This window comes from Rhinolophus ferrumequinum, chromosome 21 (assembly GCF_004115265.2).
Source record: "Rhinolophus ferrumequinum isolate MPI-CBG mRhiFer1 chromosome 21, mRhiFer1_v1.p, whole genome shotgun sequence".
NCBI classification, from domain to species: domain Eukaryota; kingdom Metazoa; phylum Chordata; class Mammalia; order Chiroptera; family Rhinolophidae; genus Rhinolophus; species Rhinolophus ferrumequinum.
This window is the reverse complement of record NC_046304.1, coordinates 23,916,467-23,933,340: the sequence shown is the minus strand read 5'-3', so window position 1 is coordinate 23,933,340 and position 16,874 is coordinate 23,916,467. Positions and strand designations below refer to the sequence as shown.

Here is a 16,874-nt window from a genome sequence, read left to right as displayed (position 1 = left end):
CCATGAGAATGAACAAACTATTGCTACACGATTTTTACAGACATAATATTAAGCAAAAAAAGCCAGACAAAAGAGTGTGTCCTATTATATAAAGTTCAAAAATAGGCAAAACTCATTGGTAGTGGTAAAAATCTGAATAATGGTGACTCCTGATGGTAGGTAGTGACTAGGAGAAGATATGAAGAGAGCGTATGCACTTTGTGCTTACTTTAAAATACATAGGGTCTGAAAAGATGCTCAACATCCCTAATCATCAAAGAAATGCAAATTAAAACCACAATGAGATATCATTCACACCTATCAGAGCGATTATCATTAATAAATCAACAAACAACAAGTGTTGGTGAGGATGTGGAAAACAGGGAACCCTCATATACTGTTGGTGGGATTGTAAATTGGTGCAGCTGCTATAGAAAACAGTATGGAGCTTCCTTACAAAATTAAAAATAGAACTACCATATGACCCACCAATTTCACTTCTGGGTATTTATCAGTAGAAAACTGAAAACACTAATTCAAAGAAATATATGCACCCCTATGTTACATTGAGGCATTACTTACAATAGTCAAGATATGGAAGCAACCTAGGTGTCCACTGATAGACAAATGCATAAAGAAGAGGTGGTACATATATACAATGGACTATTACTCAGCCACAGAAAAGAATGGCATCTTGCCACTCATGACAACTGCAGAGGATCTGAGTAGATCTTCTGCTTTATGATTCACTTTGCTATGCTATCATGAAGTCTACAGAGGATTACGCTAGATTTATACTCTTTACTAAAAGGTGTGATTTTAAGAAAATCTTCAACAACAATTATCTGTCTAGGAAAATCTTCCTGAAATGCAGACAGTATCACTCATCTAGTAAATTTAGCTCTTCCTCACAACCTCTCAGCCCAATAGTCGTGGGCATGTGGTCTACCTGTACTCACTTCACTATTCGGGAGTGTGAAAACGTACAAGACTAGATAGGTATGTCTGTGTTGGTGCAAGTTTTTGTGTGTAATTGTGAATGAATTCTACAGATCATTTGGTTGGAACATTTACAGAGGATGTGGAGAAGTCAAGCAATTTCCTCAAGACGATATAGTTAATAATGGCCTGTATTAGAACCCAGTTGGTTTCTAATTCGTTAGAAACCAATTAGAAACCAATTGGGCTATTGGTTCCTAGCCCAGATCTCTCTCCAGTGTAACTCACTGACTCATGCAGTCTGTTTCCTGCTCCAGTCTAGAAACCACTTTCCCTAATCTCTGTACCTCTTTACGTTGGTGTATAAATCTACGTGCCTGTGTCAGTGAGCATGCTTGTGGATGTCTACGTGTCTATCTGCAAGTATTTATAAAGCATATCACTGGGCGTTTATGCCCTTTCCCCCAGGGAAACCTCTAGGTAATTTCAGTTCCTTATGTTGGCACCAGCAGTGAGGTCAGGGAAGACCTTCTGAGTCAACCATTAACAAGCAGACGTGGTCCTCTACTCCAATCAACACTATTCCTGGATCTTCAGGAAATGAGGCAAAATAATTAAAGGCGGAGCCAGACCTTCCCAGGGTCAAACTTGGTTCCAGGGCAGTGAAAACACCTAAAGACAAAACTATAAGGGATTGTGACAGATTAGCAGCATACTGCCTCCGCAAGGAGCATGTGCTCAAGCTGACATGGATACCATCTTGGTTTTCAGCCTGATCATTACATCCTATGACGCCAACAAGAAAGGTAAGTACTTCAATAGACTAGTATCCTGGAAAACGCAAAGAGAGGCCTAGCAAATGTTTGGGGCTCTATTCCAGCAGATAAAGATGTAGCCCATACTCAGTAGGCAATGCTTTCCAATCATCCCATGTGTCTTCTTGCCTCTAGGCAGGACAAAAATGTATTCAGCCCAGAGAGACAGCTGTTTGTTTCATGGTGAGAAGAGACTGGGATGCATTCTTCTGTCTTGTTCGTGTAGCTAACATTAAGAGTCCTTTCACTCTTAGATGGGTTTCTTTCCTGAAGAGCGCTGTCACAATTTCACTATTATCATCACCTAGTCCCCCAAATTCTTAGCCCCTCATAAGATGTTGTCTTCCTTTTTTTAAAATGTTACATCCAAATCCTTGGGAGTGTTCTTAGGTGGGGAGGGCTAAGGGAAAGGGTTGGTGGGAGTGAAGTGGCACCATTTTCTCCTCTTGATAACTGTGTATCCAAAACGTGATTTCTCTAACGTGTCCTAAACATTTCATTTCTAAAAGTAGCTCACCAGATTTAAGGCCAAATAGCATAAGGTACAGTAGTTAACAAATTTAACACATGAAGAAAACTCACAACACCCTGTGAGTTACGTGCCAAAAAGCATAAATAACTATGACCTATGGTTCCATGGAAACCTGGAGAGATACCTTGTCCAAGGTTACATTTAATAAACTTCCAAAAGTTTTAAAACAAGAAGGCAGATAGAACAGGAAGGAGAAGAGATAATGATAATCAGTGTTTGAAGGAATGGATTGGTTGGTTAGTCATTCTTTAACTTCATTTAACTCTATTTCATCTTTGTTTTCCCTAAGGATAATAGACTGGTACTCAGTTTTCTTTATACTATTCTAACTCCTACTTGTATATATTTTTATGTTGGGGGGGAGTTTTTATCTTCCCAATTGCAAGTTTTATAAGAAGGAACTGCATTCTTTTGTATCTCCCTCCAGTGCCTAGAATTCTAAAGAGTAAATACTCAGTAAATCCTGACCTTTTTTTTTTTCCTTCCAGAACTCAGAGACAGCAGCTGCCAAGTGGAACAGCTGCCTGGGCTCTTCCCGAAGGGTGTGAGAAGTGTCAGGGATATGCTAATACCAGGTAGGGATGGGCCCTCCCTTCCTGAAAAATCACTTTGCCACTTCAGAGAATTTTTACTTTTAAAAGATGCCTGTTTCTCCTATTCCTCGCCCAGATCTCAAATACCCTATTTTAAAGATATGTGTTCCCCCCCCCCAAAAGCTTTCTGAAAACCAATTTTATAATTAACTGTTATTACCTAAGGCATGGTTAAATAAATCAGACAGACTGGGATAAAGAAAGAGAAAGCAACTCAACACTATCTGCATTAGAGAAAACAATCTATGAGCATTTTTCTGGGCTGAGTTTACTGCAGCCACCGATCTTCATGGGATCCACAGCAGGAAGGAAGAAAGGCAGGGCTGGTATATTTAGTACCATAAGCACATGCTGAGAAAGAAGTTAAAAAGAGAAGAAAGCACAGCGAAGGAGTTTTAACGGGTCATGAATGGAAGGGATTTAGCCATTCGGATTAAGAACCAGCTTCCTTTATTTTCTCTGGCTTTTCTCCTTCCAGCTCAGGCAGAAGCCAAAAGGTCCCCTTTCATCCAAAATCTAACTGTGGCTGCCCTGCAGTGCCTCGGCTCTGGGAGCAAAGTGAAAGTCAACCTTGTATATTCGGAGAAAAGGCCAAAGGTCAAGCATACTCTGAAGAACCTGAGAGTCATTTCTGCTCCCCACAGAAACAGCACTGCCTCCCCAAGCTGTCACCTAACCCCCACATCCAAGTTGCAGACTGGATCCCTTCTAACAGGCAAAGGTGAGACTGGTAAATGGGATGAAAGTATGCATGACTTTTAGTTAACATCGCTGAACACAGGTAGATCTTAGTAGCAGCTATAGCCTCAAGGAAATGGGCAAATCCTTTCCTTGGGCAAATCTTTGTCCTTTATGAGACATAAAGTCCTTCTCTTCAGTAAGGGCTCTTCTAGACATGACATGCTGCAGTTTTCATATGATCTCCATTTCTGATGGGTCTTCTTTTGACAATGGTCATTTGAATTTGATTTACTTTGAATGTACATGGGAAAATATTCAAACAGCACAGATTTACAGTGAAATCTCTCTCCTACTCCACTCTCAATCCTCCAGTTCTCCATCCCTGAGAAAACCACTAACAACTTATTGAATTTCTTCCCAGAAATACTCTGAACATGTATGGATGTATATATTTTAAAAATATAAATGGTAGCATACCATACACACTATTCTTTTTTTTCCCACTTAACAATGCATCTTACAGGTTGTTCCGTATCAATATGTATAAATTTGTCTCATTCCTTTTAACAGTTTACAGCATTACATTTTATGGCTATACTATAATTTATTCTACCAGTTCCCTATTGGTGGATATTTTGGTTGTTTCCAATCTTTTGCAAAGACAAACAACGCTGCAGTCAATGACCCTATACATTCTTCTTTGTGTACCTGCAATTTATCAATAGGATAAATTCCAAGAAGTAGGATTGCTGCATCAAAAGCTTGATAGATATTGCTAAATTACCCTCCATAGTGGTCGTTCCGTTTTGCTCTCCCGTCCACTCTGTGTGGGGATGGCTGTTCCCCCATAGTTGATGAGCAATGGTGCTTAACCTCAGCCTTCAGTTTCTCTGTTTCTGCCCTCCTCTCCTTCTACCCATTCTTTCTGTCAAGTAGTTTATGATCAACAAATTGGTACTGGCAGTTCCCCTTTACCTACAGGCAGTCCCCTAAATGCTACTGCTGCACTGCTGGAAAAATAAAACAAAACTTGACACTTTTAGAGAAATTGGAGGTTCACAAGCAGAATAATGGGAAAAAAAACTTTTAAAACTACAGTCTGTTTAGAGGACTAGAGATTGGGAAATAAAAGGATAGGTTCTTGGGATGTGGCCCAGGTACAGTAAATTATATACCCTGACATGACATAAATGTTTTCACTCCTTCATTATATTTTCTAAAGTTCACAGGGTGATCATTTTTGTGCGGAAAAACATTTCTTAAAAACGTAAAAGCCTCTGACGGTGTGTGGGGGCTTTCAGTCACTCAATATTAATGTAAATTAATTCGGCCAGGTTGTTTTCCTCCTAACGTGTGACACCCCCCTGAGTCAATGGTAGCTGTGATTTGTGATTAGTAACAGTGAACTTAGTCATTTTGGAGTCACTTTGCCCCGGGCAAATCTTTCTTGGATATACTGCTATCCAGTGTTGGACTAGCAATTAAGGACACTAGCTCTTAGAACTTGGGACAAGGAAAACTGGGAGATTAAGGGAGAGAAGAGATGCGAAAGATCAACCTCACCTAATTCCACAATGTGCTTTGTGTTAGCCCAGGACCCAGGGGAGGAGGGAGAGTTTAAACTAATACCCCACACTATTTGAGCAGCACACAAGGATTAAATGGATGTGTGGGGACTTAATCGTCAGTCAGGTTACATTTGTACGGAACAATGAATTGCAAACAGCCAACATATGAGTGGAATTTTGAAATATCATCGCATTTATAAGTTTGAAACTGCCTGCTTTGAATTTGAACTTACACTGAGTACCAGGAGGTGACAGACTCCAAGTAGGGGAGAAATAAAAATTAGGTAAAAGGTCAGATTTACAAGGTCATAAAAGAGATGCCAACTATAGGTGACATCATCTGCACAGAAGGATGTTCCAGAAACAATCAGAAGACAGTGTCATGGAAAAGTCCCCAGAGCAGAGTAGGAATTCGAAATTGTAAGGATGAGAATGGACTGCAACACAGTCGGTCATCATTAGAAGAAGAGAGTCAACACAGAATGTAGAAAAATGCAAGATGCAGACTATTTGTTACTGTTTATGGAATTTGGCCAAGGAAAAGATCCTCTATTATAAGTGTTCTGAGATTTCTTTCTGGTAGAGAAAGATGACCTAGTAGGTCTTTATCACTTAAGAATGGTTTACAGCATTTAGTTCCTATTGCTCAGATTCTATACTAATCAAGAAACTTCCCAATTATGCGTTAGGTTTCACAAGGGCCGATACGTTTAGATAAGGGTACCTAGATGAGAAACACATCCTGTCCAATCCATTTGACAGATACATTCTCCTATGTAAATTTTTTAAATGTCATTTTAGTATATGGATTAGGCTCTTTGGAATGTGATTAGTGTGAATTGATTCCTACTGTCTGCTTACCCTGTGTGAAACTCTGGGGAGAGGAGAAATAGCAAACAAATGTTTATTCTAGCATTAATTATCACCTTTGACAAGTTACTTTATTTCTCCAGGGCCCAGTTTCTATAGCTACGAATGAGAGACTTGACTAGATGGTCTAATTTCTATGTATTTTACGTAAAGTGGAGGTTTAGATCTGAAGTACAAACACGACAGCAACATGTCTCCTCAAATAGCCCTTTCAACCTACGAATATTATTACAGAATAATCTCTAAAGTAGACTTCCATTTAAATATAATGCACCTAATGTTCCCTATTTAAAATATTTTGTACTAAAGCAGAGCAGCATCTCCTAAGTTAATTATTTCATAAATTTGGATTTTGGTATATCTTCTTAAAGTGGGCATTCTTGCTCAAATATCCTTAGCCAAAGAAAAGCTAATATTGCAATTCCATCATCACCAGGAATGGGGAGCTTGTATTTACAAATGTGCTCCACATTGTTCTTCCCGTAAGCGGCCTGAGGAGTCCTCTGAAAATGGTTCATTACTTCCTTGACCCAGAGAACCCCACAAAATCATGTATAAATAGAGTCTGAAATCTTCGTGTTCACTTTAAGAACACTTGTGAAACTGCCCAGGACATCAGAGGTATGCATATCTGAAAAGCTACCAAGTGTCTAAAGAATGTCACCTTACAGAAGCAATGTGTGCCATTCTGTCATTACAGTGGTGGAGTTGGTAGGTGTGTCCGGGCCAAACAGTGGGGCTGGACGCAGGATCAGTGGCCCTGCTCAGAATCTTGCAATGGATCCCCATTTCAATCAAAATAAAAAGCAACACCCTTAAACTAGCCTACAAGGCCCTCAGCGATACGGGCCCATTTCCTTTAGATCCTTATCTCCTCCTGTCTCATTGCTCACTCTGCTCGAGTCTCATGGGCCTCCTTGTTCTTAACTGGAACGTGCCAGGCACACTCTGCCTCGGGGCCTTTGCTCTAGCTCTCCTCTCTGCGTGGATCACTACAGCAGGTCCTCTAATAATATCTTTTTGTTGTAACACTGATAAGAAAAAAAAAATCGATTCCTGGCTGGGAGTATGTGGAGTTTGCACGTTCTCCCCAAGTCTGTATGGGTTTTCCCCGGGTACTGCAGTTACCTCCCACATCCCAACGATGTGCATGTTAGGGGAACTGGCGTGTCTCCATTGCCCCAGTGTCAGAGAGTGTGGATTTGTTTGTGAGTGTGCCCTTTGATAGCAGGGCGTCCTGTCCAGGGTGGGTCCCTGCCTTGTGCCCTGAGCTGCTGGGATAGGCTAGACCCTGAACTGGAATAAGCGGGTTGGAAAAGAATCATCTCACCTGTTTTTACTAATCTTTCTTAAATATCTGTGTAGCTCACATTTATTTCAATGTTGACTATTAGAAGTGTTTTGGGTCTTTTGATGTTTCTGTGACCAGAAATATGCCATAGGAACTTATATCAATGTTGACATCAATTAGCCTATGGTAAAATTGGTTTTATGTCGTTTCATTTAAAGTTGCAGTTTCCAAGAACCTATAGATGACATTGAGAACTTACTGTACTTCCCCAGGCATCTGCTTGGCTAATCCCCTCACCTCCTTCAAGTGTTGGCTCAAGCCTCCCAGTCTCAGTGAAACCAGCCTATACTGCAGGTTGCCACACCACTGCCCACCTGCACCCCCCAGATGGCTCCCTTACCTTGTTCTACTTTTCTTTTGGTAGCACTCACCCCCTTCTAACATACCATAAAATTTACTGTCTGCTTCTCCCTTTGGGTGTCCCCTTTGCTTGTCCCCTTGCTAGAATGAATCCAACTGATACATCCAAAGTACTGAAGTAGTCCCTGGCACTTAATCAATATTCATATATAAGTATTTGCTGAATGAATGGAACTGAGGAGTCCAGTAAGCTGGGCTGGATGGTCTTTCTTCCTTCCAGCTACCCCTGCTTTCGCAATCCCCTCTCAGAGTAGTTGACTTAAGACTCCACTAGACAGATATGCAGCAGTCATTAAGACAAATATGATATTCCATGTTCTCCCTTGGACTTTGGAGCCATCTTTTTTAAAGAAGAAGACTTTGAACGGTGTTACGCCCTCTACCCTTATTACAATTATGGCCTTAAGAATGATAGACTAACAAGATATGCTCCACTCCTCCACTGTGATCCTATATAGTCAAAGGCCTCGTGGGTATTTAATCCACACCTCTTATTAGTACTTCTAGCCTCGTTTACTCTTGGCATTATTTGGTGCCCACACCCTAAACCTGTGGACCGATCAATGGGGCCACAATTAGAAGTTTCATATCAGGTAGAGCTAGGGTGTTTTGTTTTTTTCTTTTTGCCAGGTAAAATAAAAGACAAGATCAAGTTTTCTCAGTTGTCCTTTCATTATTTCTTTTTTGTTTTATAGCTTTTTTACCAGGGATCTTCCAATGTAAGGTCTATCCAGTGATGGGGGCTTCATCAGAGACTGTTCCCACCATCAGCACCTCCATAACTCCTGGGAATCTAGGAGGAGAGAAAACCACACGGAATGATGATTTTTCTAGCCCTTTGAAGCAACAAGGTACAGAATAAGTAAGGGTGAGACAAGAACAGAAGGAAAAAGAAACATGTTTAGCCCCAACATTAGTCTGGGTCTCCCAGCATTCTCCTGGAGGTTGAGAAGTTACACAGTTTACCCTAGAAAAATCATTCCCTTTCTTATGGAAAAAATGAGTTTCTCTATAAAGAAGGTCCCAGAAATGTTTGTAATTTGACACTACAGCCATGCGCCGCGTAACAACGTTTTGGTCAACGAAGGGCCACATATACAACAGTGGTCCCATAACATTATCATGGAGCTGAAAAATTCCTATTGTCAGGTCGTAATGACCTAGCACAATGTACTACTGACCTGTCTGTGGCGATGCTGGTGTAAACAAACCTATGACTGTGCTGACAGCTGTATAAAAGCACAGCACATACACTTACACACAGTGCATAACACTAGATAAGGATAATAAACTATGCTATTGGCAAAACATACTTGCTATACTTTTTAATCGTTATTTTAGAGTGTCCTCTTTCCACTTTCGCTTGCTGTGAAACAGCAGCCATGTTAAGCCAGTAGCAGCCTCACACATCTCGTGTTTCCCATGTCTCTTTATTGCACTATTTCCTCTTGTGCTTGATGTAATCTTGTGTTGTTTTATAAACTCGGTGTAGCCTAACAAGTGTACAGTGTTTATACAATCTACAGTAGTGTACAGTATGTCCCAGGCCTTCACATTCACTCCCCACTCACTCACTGACTCACCCAGAGCAACGTCCAGTCCTGCCAGCTCCATTCATGGTAAGTGCCCGATACAGGTGGACCATTTTTTATCTTTTACACTGTATTTTTACTGAACCTTTTCTCTGTTTAGATATGTTTAGATACACAGATACTTACTATTGTATTACAGTTGCCTACAGTATTCGGTACAGTGACATGCCGTACAGGCTTGTAGCCTAGGAGCCACAGGTATACACCACAGAGCCTAGGTGTGTAGGAGGCTGCACCATCCAGGTGTGTGTAAGTGCACTGTGTGCTGTTCCCACAATGACGCAATTGCCTAACGATGCATTTCTCAGAACGCATTCTGGTCATTAAGCAGTACATGACTGTGTTAATAATCCTTTACCTTCACACACGCGAACTCATTTTGTCACCAGATTTGGGAAAAGAATAAAAAACATAGATAATTCCAGCCATTGCCTGTATAGGTAGACAGCATTTCCACACTAGGCAATCATACAGAGATGCCAACAACCGAGTCCATGTTTCACCTGCATTGTTTTCAGAAATAGCCTTCCCTACATTGGCGAGGACTCAAATTCCAGTTTGGGTTACATCCTAGTTCCTACCAGGAGAAAAGTAAATATAAGGTTAGTAATAGCAGGATGCACAGAAACCATGTGTCCTCAGTGGGACTTATGACCCAGAAGCAACGCCAATTCACCTTGTCCCTCCTATGCCCCACTAAAGCCACCAGGAGCACAGGAAAGGTGGTGTCTAATCCCATACAGGGTGTCAGGGCACACGGGGAGAGACCCAGAGGGCTGCTGGTGAAAGGTGGGTTTAGAACACCTTGTGCACCTGCCCCTTACCCTCCCCTGAGAGCGGTGCAAGACTCAGTTCTACTAGATCATAGAAAACCCCAAATTCCAGGGAAGGTGACTCATTGAGAAGAAACTGCAAAGGAGATGAGAGCAGAACCCATCATCCCCACCCCACTCCTGACTCTGAGTCTGAACTGGAAATTCAGCCTCTGCCTCTGAATCAGGCTGGACCCCTATTAGTCATGTGAGCCAGGAGACCATCAAGGGTCGATCTCTTCCCTGTCTCAAATTCTCTTTTCTCCCTCTTCTACTCCTCTCTCTTCTTTTAGACACAGATGAGAACCTACAGACGAGGCAGAAATGGAGCATTGTGGTCAAAATTCTGCTTGCTGTCATTCTGTTGCTCAGTGGAGTCATCATTACAGTGTTTGTCATTTTTGAAGTCCCATGCCCTGTAAGTTTGCTGATACGTTGAGTCCTTGGACTTCATCTATAAATTTCTCCTTCTGTTCCAGAGGCATAATGAAAAAACCACCGACATTGGAGTTTGGACAGATCTGCCACTTACACTCACCAGCTGAGTGGCTTTGAGAAAGTTGCTTGACTTGTCCAACCTCAGTTGCCTCGTCTTTAAAATGGGACTAATGATATTTGCCTCTTATGGTCGTTATCAAGGTTAATTGAGATCCTGTGTGATAGGCACCTGGCACACAGGAAGTCCTTGCTAAATATAAGTTCCTTTCCTCTGCTGTACTTATATGTTCTTTAGAGAGGATAGAGTGAATAGCACCATATATTTTCTTGAGAAAATTTTCTTTAAATGGCCTGACACAAGGTTTGAAAGATAATCAAATGCATACCAGCCACCTGAAGTTAATGCCAGTCATTTTCTCCCTTCAGAGTCAATGCCTGAGAGCCAGAAAGCTATGCCAACGCTGGTGGTTGTGGAGAAGGCAAAGGAAGGAAGGCCAGCAGCAACCCGAGGCGGCTGGGTCCCAGCCTGAGTCTCAGACGGAGAAGGAAAGTGTTCTCTGTATGGTTTGTGTCATTTGCTTGGAGAAAACGAGGCTAACACATAAGTGCGGGGAGACAGGGAGCTGCTTCAGTCACGAAGCAAATATGGGTAATTCTTTTATGTGTCAGGAAATAGGTAGGTGGTTGTACCGCTGTTTTCTTAACATCAGCCCAGCCATAACACAATAGGGTATGTATTGAAAATACACATTTCTGGGCCCTGGATATAATGAATCAGAATGTCATTATATCTGGGGCCAGGAATCTTAGTTTTAAGATTTTTAATCAGCTCCCTAAGTAGAAGTGGATTTACTGTGAAATTAATGAAGCTTAAGCTTCAGGACCCATGGGACCTATACAAGACCTTGTATCCAATTTTGTTTTAAAATTTGTATACTTTTTCGTTAAAAAAAGGTCCCCCAAACTGTAAGAGTTTCAGAGCCACAACTATGTACCCATCTTTGCCCCAAGGTAACTCTTACATACACCAAAGTTTAGGAACCACCTTACTTGAACAGAGTTTGAATACTTGGCAAAAATGGCTTCCTTCCTCCCTGCCCTTGGGTTTCTCAACAGGATTAGGAGTTCATATCGCCCTTTTATAAAACACATTACGCCACTGGTTCAGCACAGCTGCTTTAAATGCAGTTTCTCCATGGAGTGGAGTCAGCCTTTGAATACTAGAAATGGAAGGGTACCTACAACATTTACATAATATCCACTAAGGCAAAGAGATGAGGTCTCTAATACTAAATTAAATACTAATTATAATACTGACTAAATACTAATTAAAGAAGGTGTCCACTTATGTACAATTACAACATTGATAATGAGTCTCAAAGATTATCTAGTCTAAGATGGTATGGTACACATGCTGCCACTCTAATTCTATGTCGGCTGCACATATCGATAATCCAGCATAGTGCAACTAGAAGATGAATAAATTCTGGAGATTTAATGCACAGCGTAGTGATTACAGTCAACAATACTGTGTTATAGACGTCAAAATTGCTAAGAGACTAGATCTGAAATGTCCTCACCACAAAAAAGAAGCGATCATTAGGGGCCATGATAGAGGTGTTAGCTGACGCTATGATGCTAATTGTACTGCAATGTACACGTGCATCAAATCAACCCATTGTACACCTTAAACTTTAAATCAAATACATTATACATCTCAATCTCAATTTTAAAAAATCAAGCACAGCACTCCTTCCGCCCAGACATGGCATCAGAATCTCATCACAGGGCTTCAGATACCCCGCGTCATCTCTGACTATCTTTATTTGTCATCTTTGGTCTACGTGAATATTTTCTATAACTCCTTTTAACTCCTTTTCAGCTAATTTTGGATAATGTAAATTAGTATGATTTTTTTTTAACTGGGGAGTGTTGGGGGACAGTGTGTTTCTCCAGGGCCCATCAGCTCCAAGTCATTGTCCTTCAATCTAGTTGTGGAGGGCGCAGCTCAGCTCCAAGCCCAGTCGCTGTTTTCAATCTTTAGTTGCAAGGGCGCAGCCCACTATCCCATGTGGGAATCGAACCAGCAATCCTGTTCTTCAGAGCCCGCGCTCTAACCAACTGCGTCATCCAGCCGCCCAAATTAGTATGATTTTATCATATGGTGTATTTATATTATCATTTCTTTTGAACATTGAAAGAAATAGACCTAAAGGGGACTAAAAAGTCTAGTTCAGAATTAGAGGTAACCATGAAGCAGCAACTCTGATTGAATTTTTTCTGTGAACAAAATAAGCTATTAAAGAATAAATGAATTAATAGAAATAATAATAAGCAATTTTACACACATTACCTCATTTGAGCCTCACAAAAAGCCTGGGAGGTAGCTAGGGCAGGTGTCTAGATTTTATTGATAACTTAAACTGAGGCTCAGAGAGGTTATGTGACTTTCCCAAGGTCACACAGCTGGTAGAAACAGAACTAAAATCCAGGTCTTTTAATTCCTATGCTGGACTTATTGGCTCATTCATCTATTCCACAAAAGTTTACTGAAAGTGACATTTTACTTCTATGTGCCTTCTGGAGGCTTACAGTCTATGTTCATAATAGGTAAGCATTGGAAAGTACATACAAAATCAGAAAGTGCATGGAGTCGGGTATAGTGAGAGTGGAATGGGATTGGTAAAAAATATTTGGTCCACTTTGACCCAGATCTCTGCTGCTTTTCAAACACTGTGAGATTGTTTGGGCCTGATTCACGAATGAAGAGAAATCCCTGTGCATCTGGGATCCAAAGTAGCTGCAGACCCAGGGCCCTTTCCATTTAAGGCAAACAGGTTAAGCAAGGGGTGGATAGGCTCTTGCTAGCAGGTTCCAGGTTCCAACAAACTGTAGGTTTTCATACCGAGTGCACCTTGCTGATACTTTCTCAGTGTAACACAATAACTTTTCCTAGAATCGTTGGGGAACAGAGACAGAATGATGATTACCTGGAATTATATAGGGTTTGTATTTAGTTATCTTTTTGGTACATGAAAAAAATACCTATTCCCTTCCTCCTTTATTTTTCATATTTCCTTTCAATCTCTAGGTTGGACAAAATGCTCTCAACTCAAGCTCAAAGAAAGCCGCAGGGATCACTATTATCTGCCAGACATACTTCTGAGGAGTTCTGCTCTGCTTCACATGCTGAATGAAGGATACTCCAGGACGGTCTTCTCCCTGTTATTAATCAATATGGGCAGATTACAGCAGGCACATTACAAACAGTAATGCCAGGCCAATGAAGGGGGAGCCTCTGCTTAGCAGGTACCCTCATGCCATTGGTACTGACTGAGTCACACGCCTCTGAGATTCACTTTGTACTTCCACAAAAAACCGGTATCTTCTCATCCCATCAAATGAAGGCAGAAAGTCTTTCCTCTCGACACTGTGAATGACCTACTGCTCTTTTGAACAAAAGGTTGAAATGCATCTTCCAAGGAACTGGACATGGGCAGAGCAGCCACGACTGTGGCCCAGTTCACCAGCTCCTGTGATCATCACAGCTGACTTCATGCTCACTGGCTCTCAGCTGGCTTAGGGGAGGGCTTCTGCTTTCCCAGGCCGACAGCCATAGAGGTTTATGATTTAGTCTCTGTCTTATATTCATTTTTGCTCCAAAAGACGCATGAGAGCTGATGGTCCGGCTAGGTCTTCTTTTCGGGGAAGCACGGTACCCACACACTGGTGAAGGGAGCCGACCTGAAGCATTCCAGAAGTCCTCCACAGAAGTCATCCCCCAGGGCTCAGGGACTGCGTACCAACAGTGAGGTCTCCTGATAACACAGGATTCCTAAAGTGGGTCTGACACTATATCCTACCGTGATGGTGAGCTGCATACATACTGAACAAGGGTCCAGAACAAAATGACTACGACGATCTTTCTCAGGGAGGCACAGATATGTCAAGTCTGACCTGCTTAAGTAAGTTTGGTGAGAAAGTGGACGGAGCTGATATTAAAGCAGCATTTAGGGAAGAAAGGAATGGCAGGAGGATAAGGGTGTTGTCCTGCTTTTCATAAAAGGCTGAAACCACTCCATTTTGTTTTGGTGAAATGTGCCTGTTGCTAAGTAATTCTGTTTTCTTAGCTCTCTGGTGAAAACCATATACAAATTGTAGCCTTCTTTCTTTCACTTCAAGTATTGCCCAAAAAAGTGATTCTCAAAACTATACCAACGGTGGAATATATCTTGCCCCAAACCCTGATTTAATATTCAAGCTCAGCCTGGAAGAGATGGAACAGATACAAAACATGGATGATGGTAGTTTTCAAGGAAGTCCTCTAGAATCCTCTAGGGATTCTAAAGTTCCACAGCCCTTTAAAATAGAGTAGGTAATGATCACAGGGTACTGGGGCTGGCATTTGGATAAATGCGTCTTTTATTTGCACCCTTCCACTGACTCACACCACCACCTCCAGTTTATCCTGCCATCTATGGCTCACTCTGACCATGAAATAAGGGGGGAAAGAGCTTGCTCCTTCCCAACACTGTTAAGGAGAATTATGAAAAGCATTCTGTACTTAGAAGCTCTTGTGCTACGACTGATGCTTACATTCGTCCTCAGCTTCCCCGGCCTCACCCACCACAGAATGTCCTTTAATCCAGGAACATGAGATTTCCCAGCAGATGAAACCTGGGCAAAGCCTACATTCATTAACGTTTCTGCAAAAGTATAACTTGGGTAACATTTTTAGTGACTTTCTTTACAGAAACTCACTGAAAGGATCAAAATTGTTTATTTTGCTTTGGAGACAACTTGTTTCCCTTGCCACAAAGCAAGGTCCCTCTGAGGATTTTTGGACTCCCCTAATCAGTTAACCATTTTGAATTCCATAGTCTCTTACCAGCGGAGACCTGTGATAACTAAGAGATGGAAGAGATGATAGCAGAAGAGAAGGGAGAACTTCCGTGCGGACTTTGGGATAGGCACTTTACTCTGCAGATCACTTCAGAGTAAACTGAAGTGGGCACAATTCTCCGTCACCACTACAGAATAAATTATAGTCTCAACTTGATGAAACACTGTTTCTGTGGAGTGCCATTATTCCCCTAGGAAGTGTTTAGTCGGTTTTTACTGCAAATTCTTTCTCATTAAGTTACCACACTTGATTTTTCGATTATTAAAGTGCATTCTCATTATTAACAATTTTTAGAAAATACTGGAAAATATAAGGAATAAAAAAAAGAAAAAATGTTATACCTAATCCTCCTTCTCAGACATAACCACTGTTAATGCTTTGATGCATCTCTTTACAGACATTATAAATATTTATTTATTTATTTATTTATTTATACCCTTACACATAAAAAGACATATGTTACACAAATAACATCATATTTTTCATACAATTTTAAACCTGTCCCCTCTTTTTGGCTAACGTATTACTAGCATATTTCCAGTTAGCCCAAGTTGTGTTTTTTTCAAGTCTTAGAGAGGACTGGAAGTCATTTCATCTTTTCTAAGGGTCTAAGTCATCCCAATACATTTTGATAGGTCCAAAGATTAAGGTAGGTAATTGCTTAGGGCAGAGAAGGCACATTCACAGAAACGCCCAGTTAAAACTTTTGAAAGTATTGCTGAATGACATTAATAGTTGTATTTGTAGGTGTGCTAAAGCATGGCTTTGTGCAATATAAACACTTAAAATATACAACAATTTTATATCTGTTTTGTCATTTCTTCACTTTTTAGATATACCTGTGTTCTCAAAAAATCAAAGTGACCTAGGACTCTCTGGACCTCGGAAAAGCCCGAGCAGGCCATTAGCATCCCTCCTTTTCTGCACCCCCAGGCTAGTGCAGGGGGCTAACTAATCAGAGAGGATGTAAAGGTGGTTCCAGCCCTGATCGTTCTCCCCTGCCCTTCTTGTTTTAGAGCCTCTTCAAGCACTGTCCGGCAGATTCTGACCTAGAGCACTTTCACTGTTTATGTCCAGAACTAGCCCTTTTCCAAGGAAGACTTGCTCCATGTACTAACGGCTAGGGGCTAGGAACCTTTCTTTTTTTTTTGCCCTGGACAGGTTGAGTCTTATGGCCCCTCCTCCCTTCACACTCTGATCCTCCACTCCTATTTCCACTCCTCCTCTCCCACTCTCAGAACGGATTCCATTTTCCAGTTCAGACAGTGGCCCTCCTGTGTATACTTCCTCATTCTTAGGCTTGACGCCTGTAGTGTCTTCTCTACATTTACATTTGTATATCTCTGCATTACTTTGTAGCCAAAAGGCACTATGTTCATAGTAGACATTCAAAAAATGTGTTGAGGGGCACCGACATGGGCCAGTGAGCTGAGCTCTCCAC

At 41.3% G+C, this 16,874-nt stretch overlaps 2 protein-coding genes across 4 annotated transcripts in view; one reads left to right on the top strand and one right to left on the bottom strand.

Annotated features, from left to right (window-relative positions):
* ACACA (acetyl-CoA carboxylase alpha) overlaps window positions 1-16,874 on the bottom strand; it is a 260,073-nt gene that overhangs the window by 232,389 nt on the left and 10,810 nt on the right. The window lies entirely within an intron of this gene.
* On the top strand, window positions 1,480-15,772 carry C21H17orf78 (chromosome 21 C17orf78 homolog). Of its 3 annotated transcripts, none has more exons than XM_033090741.1 (7): window positions 1,480-1,724; window positions 2,754-2,840; window positions 3,337-3,579; window positions 8,384-8,539; window positions 10,386-10,510; window positions 10,957-11,076; window positions 13,622-15,772. In XM_033090741.1, the coding sequence occupies exons 1-7, from the start codon at window positions 1,667-1,669 to the stop codon at window positions 13,694-13,696; spliced, it is 864 nt and encodes a 287-aa protein (XP_032946632.1). In that variant the 5' UTR covers window positions 1,480-1,666; the 3' UTR covers window positions 13,697-15,772. The 3 variants fall into 3 exon arrangements, with proteins under 3 accessions (XP_032946632.1, XP_032946630.1, XP_032946631.1); XM_033090739.1 differs by having other exon boundaries at window positions 10,957-11,089; XM_033090740.1 differs by having other exon boundaries at window positions 10,957-11,094.

Coding starts and splice junctions, on each gene's coding strand:
- C21H17orf78 (XM_033090739.1), top strand. CDS start 1,667: ATGGATACCATCTTGGTTTTCAGCCTGATCATTACATCCTATGACGCC. Junction 1,725..2,753: donor CTATGACGCCAACAAGAAAG/GTAAGTACTTCA, acceptor TTTTCCTTCCAG/AACTCAGAGACAGCAGCTGC. Junction 11,090..13,621: donor GGAGAAGGAAAGTGTTCTCT/GTATGGTTTGTG, acceptor TTCAATCTCTAG/GTTGGACAAAATGCTCTCAA.